The sequence below is a fragment of the Macaca fascicularis genome, chromosome 2 (genome assembly GCF_037993035.2).
Source record: "Macaca fascicularis isolate 582-1 chromosome 2, T2T-MFA8v1.1".
Classification (NCBI taxonomy): Eukaryota; Metazoa; Chordata; class Mammalia; order Primates; family Cercopithecidae; genus Macaca; species Macaca fascicularis.
The window spans coordinates 52,051,719-52,073,181 of record NC_088376.1 but is presented as its reverse complement, the minus strand read 5'-3'; the positions used below and the strand labels follow the sequence as shown (position 1 = coordinate 52,073,181).

The following is a 21,463-nucleotide window of genomic DNA, read 5'->3' as shown; positions in this document are numbered from 1 at the left end:
TATCTGCACTTCTTCCCATTTTGGGGGGATGGGGGTTGGCTTTTGTAGGAAAAGACTTTTTCTTTAGATGTCTTTATAGTGTGGATTGGGTAGGATATTTGAACTTTGATTCTTGCTGCGTGCAGTCATGTGGTTTCTGTACGATTTCTTCAGCTGTAATCAGCATCAGTGGTGCTTGTGAGTTCCTTGGTGGCTTATGCTGTGGTTGTTAGTGGAGGCTGTGGTTTTGCTGGGGATGGGGATGCCAGATGGGACAGTTCTTGGGCCCCAGTGGTGGTGGCAGCAGGCTGAGTCTTCTCATCCCTGGGGCCCAGCAGTATACATGGGCACTGGTGTTAGAGGATCCAGACAGGCTAATTATTGGGCCTCCAAGTGGCTTTCTTAGGTGTCAGCAGTGGCAATGGTGATTTGGGCATATCTTTGGGTCCCTGGGTGGCATGTATGGTGTTGGTGATGGCAGGAGTGGTAGCAGGCCAACCCTCAGGCCCCCAGGGGACATGCATAAGTGCCAGTGGTGGAAGCAACAGTCTGAGCAGGTCATTCCCTAGAGCCCCAGGTGGTACATGCAGGTGGGTGCTAGCAGTGGTGATGGCAGCAGGTTGGGCAGACCTGTCCTCATACCCTGGAAGTAGTGTAGACATTCAGCGGTGGTTGGTGGAGAAGGTTGATCCTCAGGCCTCGATAACACTTGTGGGCTCTGGCAGGCCATGCAGGTCCCCAGGAGAAGTGCATAGATGCTGGTGATGGCAGGCAGAGTGGATTGATCCCCAGGTCCCTGGACAGCACATGTGGGCAATGGCAGAGGTGGCATCAGGCATAGTGGGCCTGTTCTCAGGCCCTTGATGATGTGCATGAGTGTAGACTGTGGTGGATAGGATGGGTCAATCCCTAGGTTCCCAGTTAATGTGTGTGGGCACCAGCAGAGTGGGCAGACTCACCCTCAGGTCCCTAGATGGCATGCCTGGGTGCCAACAGCAGGTGGGGCAAGACAGTCTTCAGGTCCCCTGATAGTGCACATGAGGAACAGCTGTGGCAGGCAGGGGAAGTCGATCCCAGTACCCAAGATGGCACACTTGGGTGGAAGCAGCAGTGGGCAGGTGTGCCTGTCCTCAGACTCCAGGACAGCATCTAGATGGGCTGGTTTCATGTCCACCAAAGGTGCATTCAGGTGTGTGGTAGCTCTGCTGCTGAAAGGGCAATGTTTGCTATCAGTAGCAGTCACTCCAGGCAGGTGGCTCTCAGGCTCTGGAGAGGGTATGCACAGCTCACCTTGTTCTGGGGTAGCCTCCCTGGTGCACTGCACAGCCCATCCCTCACAGTGTAGACCGTATGGGCTAGAGTGCTGGGGACCCGGCCACTCTACTGGATCCAGCTAGTGTCACTGTGCTTTAGCCATCTGAGTGGACAAAGGGGAATTTCAGTGGGGTTCTAGGGATGTGGAGATACAGGGGCTGTTGGGCCCTGGGGCAGGATACAGTCTGGTGGGGGCTGGGAGCTCAAAATGGTGCCATGCTATAGCTACTTGGGTCTCGGGGGTTGCATGGGACCCAGCATGAACTCCCTCTCTGGAATGATGCCATTGTATCAACTCCAAGCCACTCTCTCTACTAGTCTCACAGCCTGCAAGGGCTGAGGGGCTCTCCTGTGGCTAGGATTAAAAGAATCCATGGTCGAAGTATGGACTGCTGAAGATCTCTCACTTATCTTTTTCCCACCCCGGGGGGCCTCTCCTGGCTCCCAGCCAATCTGAGCAGTGACAGCTGCCTTGCTTCCCTTTCCTTCTGTGTCTCAGATGTTCTTTGACACTTTCCTGCCGAATTCCAGTGTTCTCTCTTCGATGCTCTATCCAACTTGTGATAATCTACTCAGTGTTTTGGTCCTTCTTTGTGAATGTGAGTGCTGGGTGCCTTTAGTCCTTTTCTTACATTTTAAGCTTATCAATAAATTACTCAATCTGTGTAATGGGAATTTTGTTATTAAATGTCAGAAAGATTACTGGGCTTAGAGCAAAAAACTAGATTTAGATTTAGGGCTTACTCTCATTTTATATCGACTAAAATAAGTATGAATTAATAGATTCATTTTGCTTGATCCTCCTGGCTATAAAATTCTATGATGTTTTGGCACAGCAAGTTACCACTTCATTGTTAGGAAATACTTCTTCTCAGAGGCTCCTTTTTATTATAATAATTTAAAAAATAATAACATCTATCTTTTTAATATTATAGCATCTCTGCAAATAGTTGTTTTAATAGCAATATTTGTTATTACCTGCCTGAAAAAAAGTCAGATATCATACTTTTTTAATTTTTATTCCAAAAGAAAGTTTTCAGACAAATGAGTAGGTAAATACATATAGATAATTATATATATGTGCATAGACAAAAGACTGAAAGGATATTTACATAAAATATTGGCTGTGGTAACATATAGATGGTGGGATTATGGAGATTTCTGTTTTCTTTGTTGTAATTCAAATTTTGGATAATGAGCATGCATTACTTTTATAATCAGAAATAAATTACAAATATTTTAAACAGATGTGTTTGGATTCTTTCTATCTTTTCACACGATGACTGTAAATATAAAAGTTCTTTGTGTATCTACCTTCTCTGCACAGTAAATCCCAGTTATTTTTTGAACGAAGTCCAACCAGAATTGGAGGAACTTACAAAAAACTGGTTTACCGTGAATATATAGATGCTTCCTTCCAAACACAGAAGGCAAGAGAAGAACACCTTGGAATCCTTGGTAAAATTCTGTTCATAGCTTGTGGGGTTATAAACATTATTTATAAATATTCTGCAATCAAAATAGTATTCATCAACCCAGTTAGAGATTTTAGCGATAATATTATAGCTTTATGAAAATAATACATCAATTCACCCAATGACTTTATTTTATTTTATTTTATTTTATTTTACTTTATTTTATTTTATTTTATTTGAGATGGTCTTGCTCTGTTGCCCAGGGTGGAGTGCAGTGGTATGACCTCTGTTTACTGCAACCTTTGCCTCTCAGGCTCAAATGATCCTCTCATCTCAGCCTCTGGAATAGCTGGGACTATAGGAACGCACCATCATACTCAGCTAATTTTTGTGATGTTTTTGTTTTGTTTTTTTGAGACAGGGTCTCACCCTTTTGCCCAGGCTGGAGTGCAGTGGCACAATCCCAGCTCACTGCAATTCTCTCCTCTCAGATTCAAGCAATTCTTGTGCTTCAGCCTTCCAAGTAGCTGGGACCACAGACACACATCACCACACCCAGGTAATTTTTGTATTTTTTGTAGAGACTGGGTTTCAACATGTTGCCCAGGCTGGTCTCGAACTCCTGGGCTCAAGCCGTCTGCCCATCTCGGCCTTCCAAATTGCTGGGATTACAAGCGTGAGCCACTCAGCCCAGCCCACCGTGATTTTAACTACGTTCTTTGTTCCTATAAATCCAAAGAGACTAATCTTCATCTAATATTTAATATCTTTGATCCAAAGTGACTTTATAAGACCTTGAATCATCTAGTCTTCTTGCAGTTGCACCCATTTCTGGGTTCATGGCATCATCCCTTTAATTTCTTCCTAAAAGAACTTTACTCAAGTAACACAGCTTGACAATGAATTACTAACTCTGTTGGTTTCTAGGCCCTGTTATTAAGGCAGAGGTGGGACAGACCATCAAAATCACTTTCTATAACAACGCTTCCCTACCACTCAGCATTCAGCCTCATGGACTCCTTTACAACAAGAGCAAAGAGGGCTCATTCTACAAAACACCTGGAGAAAGTAAGTAGAGCTCAAGGGAGGTCCAAGTGAGCCATACCGCCATATAATGCCAGCAAGAAATATAACTCCTATTGTGCAGCCTACCTGTCACAGTGTAACAGCTCTGCATACTTATTGTGGCAGAGTTATTACTTTAGTTCCTATTCAACTGTCACCCAAAGAGAAAGATCTGTTCTTGCTCTCAGAGAACTCACAGCCTAGACTAGTGTACTTATGGTTTTAGGTTATATTCTATAAATGTTTATTTCTTGTTAGGTACCCCTCCACCCTCTTCACATGTAAATCCTGGCACAACATTTGTCTATACATGGGAAGTTCCAAAAGATGTGGGTCCCACCTCCACAGATCCCACCTGCTTGACCTGGTTCTATTACTCTTCAGTAAATGAGAAAAGAAACATCAACAGTGGCCTTCTGGGGCCTCTCCTTGTATGTAGAAATGGAAGTCTTGGAGAGGATGGCAAACAGGTGAGTCCTGAGGCATATGGCCAGGTAACCCTTGGTGAGAGGTGCCTGAGACAGAACTGCAGAGGAATGACAATGTCTCAGGGCCAGAGGAATCAGCAGCTTCAACTTCTGTGTACTGATGTCTCCCAATTCTATTCTTTCCTCAACTAAACACCTGGTTCTGCCCAATAAACGTGCACCCTGGCATGTCCCACAGACATCTCATCCTTTTGGGCAGACCTTTACCGCCCCTCCCTTTCCTAAATCAGCCTCTTTTCTTCCTCTGCTCTATGCCTTAGTTAATAATATCACCAAACCTTGGACTTTCGTCAACAACTCCTTCTGTCTCACATACACATTTATCACTAAGTCTCCAATACCTCTGCATTATTTTAGGCACTATCATCTCTTTCTGAATTCCTTTCATTCTTAACTTCCGTCTCCACTCTTATCTTGCTTTAGTACAGCTAGTCCACATCCCTCCCTAAGGAATCTGGTTATAGCACTCCTGAAACAAAATCTCCCCACAATTTGTTGACGCAGAAACCAACACATCAGATCCTGACAATTCCCTCAGATTTATGTCCCCTCCTACCCCTACACTGCTGAATTAGCTTCTTCTAAATGGCAAAGTAGAATTCTGCATTATGGTGGAATTAGCTCCTTAGGCCCTGAGTAAGGAAGGTTATTTGACCTCTCTGATTTTCCCCTCTTCTCTCCATCTGGAATGGCCTTTCCTCACTATTTTATCTGCCAAAAGTGGGAGACATTTTTGAAACTCAGACTGAGAGTACCTTCCTTTGGACAATGTTTCCTGACTAATGTCAGTTGAAGCTCCTGCAGGTTACCATAGTCCCTTAGGTATGTTTCTATTAGCATATTTATCCATGCAATTGTTTTCATTGGCCTGTTTCTTCCACTAGGCTGTTTCTAGTGGAAGTATACACAAGGTTTTCTAGAAAGTTTCTAGAAAGTATAAACAAGATTTTATTAATTTTTTAATAACAACCACAGCTCCTCTTGGGCATATAATAGGTGCTCAATAAATGTTAGTTAAATGAATTTCCCTTTTTTCTCACTCAGAAGTGAACTAATATCTAGTTCTTTTCTACATTTATATAAAAAGTATAGGTAACAAAGCTTTATAAATCCATACATATATAACAATGTATATCTTATTCAAAATTATAAATATATATTTATATTTATCTATATAATGAGTCATATTTATAGTGTCATCATTCTTATAACACATATAATTTTTACATTTAATCTAGTAATATGTTTATATTAAATTTGTTCAAAAGCCCTAAAAATTCAGACTTTCTAGAATTGAAAACTATTTATTTAACTTACTTTCCATAGAGTACATTATGTTAAAAGCCACTATAAACATCTTATGGTTTAGTTTATGAAGTTTAGATATAGGAATCTCTGGAGTAAACACTTTATATTAAAAAAGTCACAGAGATTTCTCCCAACTTCTTAGTTCTGTGATAATTCATTCACTGGGAGTTGTGCCTTTCTATGGACTATCCAAAATCAGAAAGTCCATTGATCAAATTTTTCACAAGTACACAATCTCCTTGTGTGGGAAACACTGTATGCAGATCAACCATTTGGCTAGATTTGAATATGGACCGTCTATACTTCATGTCTATTCCTTTTTCTATTCTCTTCCACAGAAAGGAGTAGACAAAGAGTTTTACCTACTTGCCACAATATTTGATGAAAATGAAAGTGATCTCTTGGAGGAAAATATCAGAACGTTTATCACAGAGCCTGAAAACATAGATAAAGAGGATCCAGACTTCCAAGCCTCAAATAAGATGTACTGTAAGAAACAATTTAACTTACAAGATAAATGCATTAAACACTGAATTTTATTTTGCCTAAAGAACTATGGATTAAAATGGACTTAGGTTTTCCCCACAACAGTTGGCTAATACACTTATGTTTCCTTTAAATATCATTTCCCAGTCAGGTGCGGTGGCTCACACCTGTAATCCCAGCACTTTGAGAGGCCGAGGTTGGTGGATCACCTGAGGTCAGGAGTTTGAGACAAGCCTGGCCAACATGGTGAAACCCCATCTCTACTAAAAATACAAAAATTAGCCGGGAGTGGTGGCGCATGCCTGTAATCCCAGCTACTTGGGAGGCTGAGGCAGGAGAATCACTTGAACCCAAGAAGCAGAGGTTGCAGTGAGCTGAGATCGTGCCATTGCCCTCCAGCCTGGGTAACAAGAGCAAAACTCCATCTCAAAAAATATATATATATATACATAATAAATAAATATCATTTCCTAAGAAGAATATTATCTGCTAGGGTGATTATTTTGAATTTAACTTACCAAATATTTACCAACACCTTCATGGTGCAATATATTTTATCTATAGCTAAATGTGAAAGGTCACGTACTTCTCTATTGCCAAATTCGAAGAGTGGGTGGAGTAGGGTGTTTGTTGAGCTGGTTGGGTGGGTTGGTAGGTGGCTGGTTGGTTGGTTGTTGGTTTTTGAAGACTGTACAGTGCAGTGGGAAAAGGGTTGATCCACAATCTGGAGACTTGGACTTTGGTCTTAACATTTTAGTTTATTAGCCATATGACATTGGACAAGTAACTACTTCTCTGGCCTTGGTTTCCTCAACTCTAAAAGGAAGGGCTTGACTGGAATAACCCAGTGAGAGTATCATGGAATTCTGTCATTCTCTAATTCTATAATGTCATTTTTAGCCCCCATGAAGTGATTAAATAACAATAGAGGACAGGAAAGTTGACAAAATTGCTTTGCTTTTTTTACATGAATGAGCTGCTTCATGATTAATACTTTGTTGGGTTTCAAAAGATATCAAGTACCAGTACATTAAATACTCTTTCCTTTGTTACAAATGCCTTACAGCCATAAATGGATACATGTATGGAAATCTGCCTGGATTGGATATGTGCTTAGGAGACAACGTTTTGTGGCACGTTTTTAGTGTAGGATCAGTGGAAGATTTACACGGGATATATTTTTCAGGAAATACCTTCACTTCTTTAGGAGCAAGAAAGGACACAATACCTGTGTTTCCTCATACTTCTCAGACACTTTTGATGACACCTGATTCTATAGGTGAGCAGTGGGTCTTTTCATTCAGCCTGAAACATTAAAGTATGCAGAAGCACTATCTTTATATGCACTGAATATTCTGTACAGAAAAAAAAAATTGAACTGATACAAACAATGCTTGAGAAACCTTTGCCCTGCTCCATTTCATTTATAAGAGCCTTAGTGTCTCATTTTCCTGTACACATAAATCCCCTCTGTTTTTTCAGGTCCTCTTCCTAGTTCTTTAGGCTTTAAACCATCCCAATGCTCTTCAAACATGATGCAGATGTTTTAAGCCCTTTAAACTCATCTTCATTTTGTTGTCTTCTGCATTTCTTACTCTTCGGTCCATTTGTTTCCCAGACCTTCCTCCTGCTTCGACCTTACCCTGCTGCCTTGTGCCTTCCTCTTTCTATCCTCCTTACTTGCTTTGCTCTCTAGATCAATGTTTTAGCTTCAGTGAGGTTGATCCTTGCTGGCAACATTTTTTTTTTAAGAAGGCGCCCCGTATCAAAGAACTGTGTGGGGATCAAAGGAAACCAGCCTTCTTTCTGAACCTCATTTCCTCATTTGTAAAATAGCAATTGTAAAAACTTGTAATTTGCAAAAAGGAATAGACAATGATCAATGAGATAGGTAAAGTATAGTAAAGTGCCTGCCATATGTTAGACTTTCAATAAATGCGAGTTCCTTCTTTAATCCAGTAGATCAACCCTTGTCCTTTACACCTGTCCCCCCAAAATCCATCTATCTTGGTCAAAAATGACTGATACCAACCAAAACCAGGCTATATGATAAACTACTGTGTAAATACCATGAATTGGTATCTTGACTCTTTGTGATGCCAGATGTTCATTTGACTACATTTTCTTCATTTCAACATTTAAAATTTTACTTTTCAAACAAACAAAATTTGTGATTCAGAGTAATTGGAGGGGAAAAGAAAGAGATCTTTGGCCGGGTGCGGTGGCTCATGCCTGTAATCCCAGCACTTTGGGAGGCTGAGACGGGTGGATCATGAGGTCAGGAGATCGAGACCATCCTGCCTAACACAGTGAAACCTCATTTCTACTAAAAATACAAAAAACTTAGCTGGGCGTAGTGGCAGGCACCTGTAGTCCCAGTTAGTCAGGAGGCTGAGGCAGGAGAATGGTGTGATCCCAGGAGGTGGAGCTTACAGTGAGAGATCACACCACTGCACTCCAGCTTGGTCGACAGAGCAAGACTCAGTCTCAAAAAAAAAAAAAAAAAAAAAAAGAGAGAGATCTTTCTCTGGTGCTTTTTTTCCCTCCTCTTTGTTAGAGATGTACCTGCATGCTCATTCAGGGACAAGTTATTTCTTTTTCCTGCCCCAGTCCTTCCTCACCTCTCCCATGCAGGTGTTTTTCTGGATTTAAAAACTACCTTGTCTCATTCTCTTTTCCAAGGCATATCAACTGTAGCAAACAAGTGGAGACATGTACACTATATGTCAAACATGGTGCTAGAGCTTGTACAGGGATTATTTCGTTTTAAACAAATTCTTTTTCTCAAACCCTCTGAGTCTGAAGGTTTTGCTTTCTCGTACATCTTCTTAAACCTTACCCTCAACAAAAGTCACAGCAACAACAGAAATATGTAGAGTTGAAAAGAGCATTCGTCAAGAAGCAGTGTCAGCACGTGGTGGGCCTAAAATTACCAAGGTAAAAGAAAGAAAACTGGAATTCAGGTGGAATGTTCTGGTCGGAATCAGGCTAGAGTTTTTTTTGTTATGGTGGTTTGTTTTAGTTTTTGTCATTGTTTTGGATTTTTAATGTATTTTTAATGTATTCAACTTTTTTTCACTCCCTCCTCTGCTATCTGCCACTCTGATCAAAGCCATCATCTCTCATCGATTATTTTTGGTAGTCTCTCAACAGATCCCGTTTCTTCCACCATTGTACATGCCAGTCTATTCTCAGCACAGCTGCTAGAGTGTCCTTATACCCTTCATTGACTTAAAATCCCACAGTGGCTCTCCATTTCACTCAGTGAAAGCTATCATGTATTCAGTGGCCCACAAGAGCTCCACGACCTGGCCCTCCGCTCACTAGTACTCTCACCCTCTCCCTCCCTCCAGACACACTGGCCTCTTGGGTGGTCTTCATACACACCAAACAGACTCCTGGCCTGGGGCCTTTGCTACCTGTTTCTTCTGCCTAGAGAGAACACACTTTTACACTTTTCTTCCAGACCCACCTCATCTCTTATAAATTTTTGCCCAGATATCACCCTCTCATCGAGGCCTACCCTACTTACCCATGATATTGCTCACTGCTTTCTTGAGCCCTTCCCAACACACAACCAGAATTCTCAGTCCTCCTTATGCTGTTTTCCTTTTTTTCTTTAATCATAGCTCTTATCACCTTCCAGCATACATACAAGTTGCTTAACGTGTTTCTTGTCTGTCTCCACAACACCTTGCAATATGAACTCTGAGAGCAAGAATTTTTAACTATTTTGTTCTCTGATGTTTCCTGAATGCCTAGAAATACGTCTGACACAAAGAAGGTGATCAATAAATATTTGTTGAATTAATGAAAGAATGAATGAATGATTTTACTATACTTCTTTTGAGGGTTGCAGCTTATGAATAATTTTACAGAGGAAAGAAATCTGAAGGCAAAGCTTTAACCATTCCTTTCTTATTCGTCTGCAGGAACTTTTGATTTGGTTTGCATAACAATAAAACACAATCTAGGAGGCATGAAACATAAATATCACGTGAGGCAATGTGGGAAGCCAAACCCTGATCAAACACAATACCAGGAGGAGAAAATTATTTACATTGCAGCCGAGGAAATGGAATGGGATTATTCTCCTAGCAGAAAGTGGGAGAATGAACTCCACCGCTTACAAAGAGAGAAGTATGGTGATAGCTCCAGTCTCTAAATGGGAAGGGTTCTAAGGGTTCTTTCTGAGTCTTCCTGTCTTTCCTTTCAATCTGTCTGTGTGTGTCTGTGTCTGTGTCTGTGTTGTATTTATTTGTGTTTGGTATGGTGGGTGTGTGTGGTATATTTGTGTTTGTTACGGTGTATGTGTGCATAATGGGTATATAGGTGTGATATTTGTGTGTTTAGGATATTCTCAATTATAAATCACTTCAAAATTTGTGTGTGTGTGTGTGTGTGCGCGTGTGTGTGACATATTCAATTGCAAAGGGCTTCAAATCTTTCTAAATATCTATATAACTTACTTATGGGCTTCATTTCTTCCTGCCTGTCTTTTCACTTCATGCATCCTTCCTGGACATATGTTACTGTCTGATCTCACCACAGGAATAGTAACATAACTTCAGCTACTTTCAGTATTTACAATCTGTCAGGTTTTTCTTTTGTCTTCATTTTCTTCTACCTCTGTTCTTCTGAGAACTGCAAATTAAAGACACCCGTTTTTCTCTTTTTGTACAATTTGATTTCTTTTTCTGGTTTTTCTCTCTTACTATTTATTTATAAAAACTAAATTTTATCCAGAAAATATGCTTTAAAATGTAGAGTGAATAACTATCTTGCTAGAATTAATATATTTTTTAAAAAGATGACTTATATTTTTAGGTAAAACCGCTTCCAGATATAAGAAGTTCTTCCATATGAGTTCTTTGTCTAAATTAATGGTTAAATTAACTAACTTTGTGGGGGTTTTTTGTTTTTGCTCTTATTTTCTTAAAGCCAAACGAGCATGTTTGTGGATAAAAGTGGAACACTTCTTGGGTCCAAATACAAGAAAGTCTTATATCGTCAATATGATGATGACACGTTCACAAATCAAACAAAAAGGAATGAAGATGAAAAACATCTCGATATACTAGGTATTGATATGCCATAAGATTGGTTTTCGAGTTTTTCTTGTCCTCAGCCATTAGAAATTGTTGTACGCATGGAGGCCGTTGTCAACCTCTACTTTGAAAGAGGAAAGTTCCTGTAATTCTAATTTGTTTGCTGATAGGCATTTTCACTGGGGAAAAAAATGATTCAAGTGTTGTTTCCTAAAAAATAAGGAGAATGTGGAAAAGTAATGTGCTCAGTGTCAGATTATCTGGATTCTTGCTCTCGGAATTAAAAAAATTCTAGAAAGGAGTTTAGAAGTAGCATTTAGGGATCATTTCAATAAAATTAAAACAAAGTCCAGGGGACCCTAGTAGAGTGAGGAAAGGAACTTCTTTATGTAAATTGAAGTGTCTTCTGTCTGAGTGAGGACATTACAACTCTTTCTTCCACCCTTGATAGATCAACTAGGAAACCTCTGAGTCACCCCAGGTGCCCACATGCGACATTTCCACACGACCAACTCCTGTTTCAGTCTTAATATCTATGTGTATGTTAGAGGTTATTTTATGATGTGGGACTCTGAGGAGATGGATTTACATGCTGATGAAGAGGAACTTTTGCTCCTCTTGGCTCTCCGTGAGCCTCTAGAGCTTGTCTCTTTGTGAGCCCTGGAGGGAAGCCTCTTTGGAGGGAAGCCTATGCTATCCTGTTGTTGCTGCTTTTGAGTGGGCTCCTATCTTTAGTAGCCACAGGATGTTTGTTTTCTCTAGGATTCTGGCTGAATGCATGAAGAGAAATAATGCAATCTGACCCTCAAGGTTCTATTATTATGTATGCAAAAAGGAAAACACTTATTAAAAAGAAAAAACATGCATATTGTTTGGGGAGGTGAAATGGTCACAGGCAGCAAAGAGGCCCTGTCTTTAGCTAGCATTTAGCCACCAGCAGGCATCTTCAGGGCTCTAATTTTAGTAACTGTAGCACAGGTTTGCAGAGTTCTTGCTGCTTATCTCATCTCAAAACCACCTGTGTTTCAGAAGTTTTCAGAGCCACTGATTCAATCTGCTTCCAAATAGAAAGAAGGTTTAAAATTAATTTTATACTTGTAGTTCTTGGCTTAGGATGAAAGGGAGAGAGGGTAAAATGAAGGTTTTTAGTCTGTAAGAGAGAAAATCACTTTGGGTCAATAAACAGGCCTTGCAGCTCCTTGCAATCCTCCAGTAGAATAAGGAGCAAGAGAATAAAAGCCTTGAAATTTGAGATTGGTCAACAAAGAATAGAAAGGGTTTCATCTTTAAATTGTATGTTTTCCTAGGCATAAACCGATGTTCATTAAAATAAGTTTTCTGGCAAAAACAAGACAAAACAAAAACTCATAAAATTCTAAATGATTTAAAAATTTCAGGCAAAAATCATGTCTCATAAATCAGCAGTGATCTACTTGTTAAATGTTTTTATTTCATTTGGCTGCATGTTAAGTAAAAGGATAAGAATAAGTCACTGTGTAAATACTTAAGAAGACAGATGACTCATAATTTAAAATAAATAACAATTATCCAGACATATTCCTTTTTATATTCCCTAGGTCCATTAATATTGCTCAACCCTGGTCAAAGAATTCAAATTATCTTTAAAAATAAAGCCTCAAGACCGTATTCTATCCATGCTCATGGAGTGAAAACAAATAATTCCACTGTTGTTCCAACTCAGCCAGGTAATTACTCTGGAAGAAAAAAAAAAAATCCCCAAAGCTTTTATGCAGGACTACGAGGCTAATGTTCTTTTAAATATATGGGTGCAGTTCCAGATGAGAGAGACCAGTGGACTAGTAAGATGGGCCTGAAGAAAGCATTTGGCGGGGAAATTCCTTCTGCAAGTCAAGTTTACTTCCAGATTGGGGCACCATGAGCAAAACTGTGAAGTGAAGGTTTGGTCTTCAGGGACCACCTCCCCAGTGTATCAATTTCTCCTCTAGATCCACCCTCCCTTCCACCTCTTTACCTGTCCAGCTGCCAGGTATTCTTATACTATATTCAATCTCTCCAACTAAGGTGCTAAAGTAGGAGTTGAGTACAAGATGCAATATGTGAGAAAGCAGGGGAGGATTGAGCCAATAAGAGGAAATGATGGACCCCGTGTATTAACATTTCCATGAAATGGAATCACTGCTACACAGCATGCCATTCAACATAATTAACTCAGAAGAACATTCATATTTTTTAATAAAAAATGTCCATTAAGCAGACTCTGATATGAGGATTTGTGTGTAGATAGTGCTCTTGGAATCAGCTAGTATGGAAAGAATGAGAAATGAGTAGGATTGGACAGGGAGTGAGGTTGAGCAGAGATGCAGCCTCAACAGAAGTCACAGTCAACCCCGCTCTGATGATAGGGTGACCCTCAGCTGTCCTAAGCTGGAGTGAGAGAGCTGGGCTGTTATGTCCCTGCAGCAGTTATTAGATGCAATCTTGAGCAAGGTGGCTTTCTTCAGCCAAGTCTCTCTCTAAAGCGGGCTGACACCTGCTGGAGTGAAATGTTCTTCATTCTTGATTGGGGATCTAGGGATGTCCTAGAATGTCCACTATAGTTGCTCACCAAAACAAGTAGTTTTGGAAATTAAGAGTATCAATGAAAGCCAAATTCAGAAAGAAATGATTTGTAAAGCAGAGGGACTGATGATAGACTTTGATGGTGGGCAAAATATTTCTTTTTGTTTTTAAAAACAGTCTTATGGTCTGTTGAGTCTCGTATTAAGGGAGTTTGCAAGTCAGCCCTCTGTTCTGATTAGTTAGGAAAGGATCTACTACATGCATTCCACAAACACTTCTGAGTACTCTACCTGCTATATGCCAGGCATTGTGTGGTGTACTGGAATGCAAGGGTTAGTGCTAAGTAGATTGTTACAGATTTGGGAGCTGGGGTTAGGGTTGGTTAATGTCACAGGACTATAACTCCCATGGAGCTTTGGAAGTGGGAGACACAGGATTATGGTGGGGAGGGAGCAAAAGAACTTTACTGCAAGAATATAGAATTAAGATCCAATAGGACTAATATGCACAGCCTTGAGGTCAGGGAGGAGGTACATGTGATCCACACATTGGAAGGTTCAGAGCTGGGATTCAAGGCTTTGTCACATTGAGTAATTGCCACATTGACTAAGATCAGAAAGCAAGAAGTGAAACCAGAAGTGAAAGCTAGGACTATGCTGCCTACTATTTTTATAGCTTCAGTGTTTGCTCATCGTCTGGTTCTCCATAAAGAAGTCTGATTTTAAAAGCTCTATTTAAATACACTTCATTTGTCTATTTCAGGAGAGATTCAAATATATAATTGGCAGATACCTGATAGAACTGGTCCAACCTCACTGGACTTTGAATGCATACCTTGGTTTTACTATTCAACTGTATCTGTGGCTAAGGTAAAGTTTAAATCAAATAAGAGTTATTATCCTATCTCCTCTTAGAAATTATAATGGAAGAAAGAAGGTGTTTATCATTGTTCTTAAAAATCTTAGTTCTGTGTAAACTTTCTATTAAGTAACTTAACTACTGTTCAGCTTTTATTCCTACATGGGTCTGCGTTTTTCAAAAGCAAAATAAATTATTACATTATGGTTACTTAAGTTTATAATTCATTGCATAATCTCACTGTGAATTGAAAAATATAACTAATTATACAACAATAGACTATACTTTGTTCCACTGAATAGTATTTGGATTACAGAAAACAACATACTGTAAAGAATTTTAAAATTCAGTTGGATGTGGTGGTTGATGTCTATACAAAAAATTTTAAAATTAGCCAGGCACAGTGGCACGTGCTGTAGTCCTAGCTATGGGAGGCTGAGATAGGAGGATCTCTTGAGTCCAGGAGTTCAAGATTATGCTGAGCTATGGTCACACTATTGCCTAGGTGACACAGCAAGATTTGGTCTCTAAATAATAATAATAATAGTAACAATAGTAATAATAAATGAAGAATGGTATAATTCTATGATTAATAAGAAATGAATATATACATATTGTGTGTGTGTGTGTAGGGGGTGTATGTGTGTGTTTATATTTAAAACCCTCAATTACAGGGTTCAGGTTTATTTGCACTAAAAAAAAAAAACAGTGCAAGTGTTCTGTTTGAACTCTTATCTTGGCCCACTCTGTCTGGAACAAGAATCTACACAGAGATTTAATTCAAAAACAAAATGAAGACTCTCAACTAAAATTTGCTGCAGGGGCAAAAGCACAAAGGTGAAGGGACTAACTCCTTTAGACTTCCTGCCAACCAACTTCAATGCCAGGAATTCTAATTAAAACCAAAATTCTTTTTTTATTAAAATGTCAAAAATAGAGCTAAATCCACTGAAAAATGTATCTAAAATCCCTTTCAGAGGTCTGGTGTTCTCTTTAGACTTCAACTCTAATGAATGAGGTTACAATTTTTCTTCAATCAAGCCTTGAGCACGTCAAACATTTTGTTCCTCATTCTCAGAATCCTGATAATTAAAAACTCAGGATCTGACCTCATTAAAAACTAAAACTTGAATCTACCTCTTTTATTTTGTGAGGGAAAATGTTAGTTGTGGCCACAGTGAATGATCTTGCTTTGCCTCCTCAGGACCTCTACAGTGGACTGGTAGGCCCTCTGATTGTATGCCGCAAAGACATCAGCCCCAACATAGTTCACCGTGTTCTCCACTTCATGGTTTTCGATGAGAATGAATCCTGGTACTTTGAAGACAATATCAACACCTATGCTTCAGAGCCAAACAAAGTGGACAAGGAAGATGATAATTTTCAACTCAGCAACCACATGCATGGTAACATTCACTCACTGACTCACCAATGGTAACCCACAGGTTGCTCTGCACAAATGAAACAGATGAAAGGGCCTCACTCAGCACAGTTTATAGAATTCAACTACATAGGACTGGTATAGATCATGTAGGCCAGGGGTCGGCAAATTTTTCTGCAAGGGCCAGATAGTAAAGAAGTTAGGCTTGCAGGCCACATGGTCTCTGTCATAAGCCATACTCTACTCTGCCACTGTAGAACGAAAGTGGTCATAGACAATAGGAAAGCAAATGGAAGTGACTGAGAGCCAAAAACTTCATTTATGGATGCTGAAATTTTTATCTCATATACCATGTCAAGAAATAATATTATTTACCTTCTTTTTCCAACGATTTAGAAATTTTAAAACCATTCTTAGCTCATGGGCTGCAGTAACAGAGGCAGTGTGTTGGGCCTTGCCCATATGCCACAGACTACTGACTTAGCCAGCACAGCAAATGCTCATGCTTTCTAGAGCTATGCAGACAATGTAAAACCAGGAACATCAGCTGTCATTTCAGGAAGGCCTTACTATCATAATTTTCTAAGTATTTTGCCTGGATGAACACAGGGAGAGGTGGGGGTTGGGGCAAACCAAAGTGAACATGGCCTCACCCTTCCATCACATTACCTTCACAGGCAGAAGTTTTGAAAACTTCATGCTCATCAACCAAAATTATTTTATAGGTTGACTGTGACTAGATGCATCTAGGTACATCTAGATGACCTCCCCCCATCTAGAATCACAGTAACAAGACAATTATTCCAATAGAAAGCACATAAACAATCTCACTTTCTTAGCCAGGGAAACTTCTGGTCTTAAGCTGCTCAGCTGAGGGGGTTCAGAGATATGACTGGGTAAAAGATCCTTAACTAAGGCAAATTCAAATATAGTAATTTCCCACTTCTAAGGTTTTTTTTTTTTTTCCTTTTTAGAAATATATGTAAATATTTTTAGAAATATATGTCAAGGGTGACATCCATTTTACCAATAGTCTTTTTAATAAGTGTCATAGAGGGCACAAAGCACCTTGCAAGGCCCTAAAGAGATACAAAGGCCCATAATATGGGTCATCTGCCCTCATGTTGTTTACAGTCTAAGGGACGCCAGACTTGCGACAATCCAAGGAGTATGACGCGGGATGGGATGCTGTCATGGGAATTTAAACACAGTGCAGTGCTTTAAATCCTTATTTGGAAGATTTGGAAAGGCTTCATGATAGGGAAGAGACATTCAAGTTGATTTTGTAAGGTTGCATAGGAGTCTGTCCACTTAGAAAAGGAGGGATATGACATTCTGGGTAGATGGAAGAATGTGATCTAAGTCACATGGCACTTGGGAAGAAAGAGCCAACAGAATTGTGGAAGACCTCAAACACCTTGTTAAGAATTTAGACTTAATCTAAACCAGAGTTTCTTAACTTCCTGACCTTTTAGGTTAAATAACTCTTTGTTGTATGGAGTTATCCAGTGCATTGTAGATGTTTATCAGCATCTATATCCTCCACCTACTAGATGCCAGTAGCAGCTCCCCACAAGTTATGACAACCAAAAATATTTCTAGGCATTGCCAAATGTCTCCTGTGGAACAAAATCACCTCCTGTAGAGAACCACTGTACTAAAGCACCAAGTATACTGAGCTTGGTGGGGATAGATTTTAGGAATAACTCTGGCACTCGTCTGGGCAATTGTACTCCAAGTATGGCCCAAGGACCAGCAGCATGAGCATCATTTGGGAGCTTGCTAGAAATACAGAATTTCAGGCTTCACAGACCTAAGTCAGAATCTGAATTTTAACAAAATCCCCAGGCCATATTCACATTAAAGTGTGAGAAGCACTAGTCTAGAGCAGTGTCTTCTAGTTTCTTCTATTACATCCCTCCATCAGCTGAAAGCATTAGAGTTTAGCCTCCATAGATATATTAGTTATAAATTATATACTTGTACCACTGTACCAATGCATTTTATACATTTAAAAAATGCACACAAAATAGCAAAGTAAAAAGAGGATATGTGTGTGTGTATGTGTGTGTATGTATGTGTGTGTGTGTGTGTGTGTATGTGTATGTGTGTATATATAATCTTCATATTTTATTTACATTACCCTTTGGAGACCACACCTATAGAGGATAAGAGGGGGCCCGGACCTCACAAATGGCCATTCCAGACATACAAGTGGCAGATCACAGAAGTTTGACTTAGGGCAGTTAAATAAGAATGCACGCTCTTAATATTTTTCTTTGTCTTTTATGGAGACAGGGTCTCACTATGTTGCCCAGGCTGTTCTTGAACTCCTGAACTCAAGTGATCGTCTTGCCTCAGCCTTCCAAAGTGCTAAGATTAAAAGCATGAGCCACCATGCCTGGCCATTCCTGATATTCTAAGCCTCTTGTGATAATTTTAAATACACAATTCACCAATATAAGTATGCTTAGCTGTGAAATAGTCAAATTCAACCCGATCATGTTAACACAAAGTCAGTGCCTGATTTCCTTGGGCAAAACAAACTCCTTAGAATTAGACACATCCATGAATGGATGTCTTGGTCACATTTAACAGCTTCCTCAGGCTGGCTTTAAAATCCCCATTGCTTCTGAAAACATTCATGATATTTTCTATAAGGATGATTATGCTTTTATAAAGTGGTTATTTTTAAAAAGCCCACATTATTTTAAATCCTTGTTGAATATAATAAACTGTGCCTTTCCCTGCCACCCACAGCAATTAATGGAAGACTGTTTGGAAATAACCAAGGTCTAACATTTCACGTTGGGGATGTAGTGAATTGGTATCTGATTGGCATGGGAGATGAAGCTGACGTGCACACCGTTCACTTTCATGGCCATAGCTATGAATACAAGGTAAGAGCCTTCGACGGGTCCATATACTGTGAGGCCTTGTAAACCAGTTATGGAGTAGTATGGCAGGATAACAGGGCTGGAAAGAAAATGACCAAGTCAGAAATTTGATCCATATCATCTATATCAGGTACAAGAAAATAATTATAATTTAGCTCTTTATATCCCATGGTCCCTTGATAAATGCTGACCAAAGAATGAAATGCCGACGAAAGAAAGAGATTCTCACTCTAATCTATTGTTAGTTAATAGATAAATAAGACTTTTATAGTCATTTCTAGTTTTTCACTTTCTATCCCAACTTAAAAAAATTTTTTATGCCCTCAGTAACATAAAGAAAAATACTCTGAATGCTCATATGCATTTTGCCACATTAGCTTTCTCTTCTATGTTTTTTTCTGAATGCAATTCAAAGTACGTTGCAAACTTTATGACTCTTTACCCCTAAATACTGAATCATCCCTAAGAATAAGGACAGTCTCCACCCCAACTACAATAAAATGATCACACCCCCAAATTAACATTAATTCAATAATATAGTCTAATGTACAATACATTCAAATATCCCAAGTTGTCCTAAAAATGCTCTGTATAGCTGTTTTTTGTTTAAAACCTAGGACCTGATCAAGATGCATACATAGCATTTGGTTGCCATTGCCATACCATTCCTAAAATCTGAAGAGATCCCCTTGCCTTTTAAAAAAATTCCTCCCTCATAACATTTCATTTTTGAAGGGTCCAGGCCAGTTGTTTTGTAGAATGTTCCATATTCTGCATTGGCCTGATAGTTTCCTCATGATTGGATCCATGTTTAACAAATTTGCCTAGAACACCACAAAGGTGATGTTGTATGCTCCCCATGCATCACATCAAGAGGTACATGATGGCAATAGGTCCTCATATTGCTGAGGCTAAGTTTAAGAACTTGATTAAGGTGATTCTGAGAATATAGGAATAAAAACCGTATCAAAGTGATTTTCCTGTTCTCTCACTCAAAATCAGTTACACAGAAGACTTCTTTGATCTCTGGTCACAAATAAGGGTGGGGAGATTTCCCTTCCTCTGCAACCAATCAATCAGTTCTGCATTGGACACCATCTAGGTGTCCTCCAATTCAATTTTGACACTATCTACCTGGATACAGCGTCAGATCCCACAGGTTGAGAGCTCAGTTCTACAAGGCTGCCCCCACTTCCAATGCCAATCATAAGCTCCAGGTTGTTTTCATATGCTTCTGTGCAGCAGGCTATAAATTGGGATTCCTATGACCCCCTCCTTGAATTCAATTAATTCCCTAGAATGACTTACAGAATGAAGGGAAATACTTGCTTACATTTACTGGTTTATCAAAAAGGATATTAGAAAGTGTGTTAATGAATACCAGGTGAAGAGATGCTAGGGTAAGGTATGGGAGGAGCACATGGAGCTTCTATCCCTTCTCCAGGTGAGCTACCCTCCAGGAACCACATGTTTGGCTATCTGAAGCCTCTCTGAATCCTGTCCATTTGGGTTTTTATGGAGGCTTCATTACATAGGCATGATTCATTAGATGATTGGCCATTGATGATTAATTTAACCTTCAGCCTCTCTTCCCTCCCCAGAGGTTAGGGGATGTGGCTGAAAGTCCCAATCCTCTAATCCTGCCCTGGGCTTTCTGGTGACCAATCCTCACTGTAAACCAAAAATAAAATTCTAAGCCCCCCAAACAATTGAAAAATTGAATAAAATTCTAAGTATCCTCTAGACCAAGTGCATTCCTAAGTTAACCTGAAGAACTAATTCAGGCCATGATGGGAAGTGAGGGTTGGATATGCCTCATTATACTCTCCACCCTTTGGAATTCATTCTTAGCTGACCAGCATTAACATTAAAATGAAGACCTTAAGACTGAAAGAACAGACTCTTTGTAGTAATAAGATACCAACATGACAGTTAGCAGGCCCTAAATTAGGAAATCAAAGTATTTTACCCTAAAATATATTTCTTTGACATTTTTTGAAACAGCCCTGCAAATCTAACTGTTATGGGGAAAATCTGTATTCTGCAGAGAATCCTCTTCTCTTTCCAGGTCTTTTTCCTGATCCAGGAGAGAATGAACTTACAAGAGTCTGGTACTTTTTTTTTTTTTGAGATGGAGTCTCGCTCTGTTGCCCAGGCTGGAGTGCAGTGGCATGATCTCGGCTCACTGCAAGCTCCACCTCTCAGATTCATGCCATTCTCCTGCCTCAGCCTCCTGAATAGCTGGGACTACAGGTGCCTGCCACTACGCCTGTCTAATTTTTTTGTATTTTTAGTGAGATGGGGTTTCACTGTGTTAGCCAGGATGGTCCCGATCTCCTGACCTCATGATCTGCCCACCTTGGCCTCCCAAAGTGCTGGGATTACAGGCATGAGCCACCATGCCCGACTGGTTTGGAATGAGTTTCTTAAAATGGATTTCTAATTTGATCATGCTGTGGTCTGAGTGACTGTTGTGGTTTTAATTATTTTTGCATTTGCTAAGGAGTGTTTTACTTCTGATTATGTGATCAATTTTAGAGTTAAGTATCATGTGGTGATGAGAAGAATGTATATGCTTTTGTTTTTGTGTGGAGAGTTCTGTATGTATCTGTCAGGTCTGCTTGATCCAGAGCTGAGTTCAGATCTTGAATATCTTTGTTAAGTTTCTGTCTTGATGGTCTGT

At 39.7% G+C, this 21,463-nt stretch overlaps 1 protein-coding gene across 1 annotated transcript; it reads left to right on the top strand.

Moving 5' to 3' along the window:
- The first annotated feature begins 453 nt into the window (after positions 1 to 453).
- On the top strand, positions 454 to 18,940 carry LOC102139450 (ceruloplasmin). Its single transcript, XM_065539313.2, has 12 exons — positions 454 to 690; positions 1,793 to 1,892; positions 3,636 to 3,776; positions 4,032 to 4,243; positions 5,908 to 6,058; positions 7,122 to 7,334; positions 9,988 to 10,195; positions 10,997 to 11,136; positions 12,681 to 12,809; positions 14,407 to 14,513; positions 15,707 to 15,908; positions 18,644 to 18,940. Exons 1-12 carry the CDS (start codon positions 454 to 456, stop codon positions 18,823 to 18,825), a joined length of 2,022 nt encoding a protein of 673 aa, XP_065395385.1. The 3' UTR covers positions 18,826 to 18,940.
- The last annotated feature ends 2,523 nt before the right edge of the window (positions 18,941 to 21,463 follow it).

Excerpts from the sequence above, each read along its gene's own strand:
- LOC102139450 (XM_065539313.2), top strand. The coding sequence starts at position 454 with ATGGCAGGAGTGGTAGCAGGCCAACCCTCAGGCCCCCAGGGGACATGC. Across the intron at positions 14,514-15,706 it reads CAACTGTATCTGTGGCTAAG|GACCTCTACAGTGGACTGGT; the intron begins GTAAAGTTTAAA and ends TTGCCTCCTCAG. Across the intron at positions 15,909-18,643 it reads ACTCAGCAACCACATGCATG|CAATTAATGGAAGACTGTTT; the intron begins GTAACATTCACT and ends TGCCACCCACAG.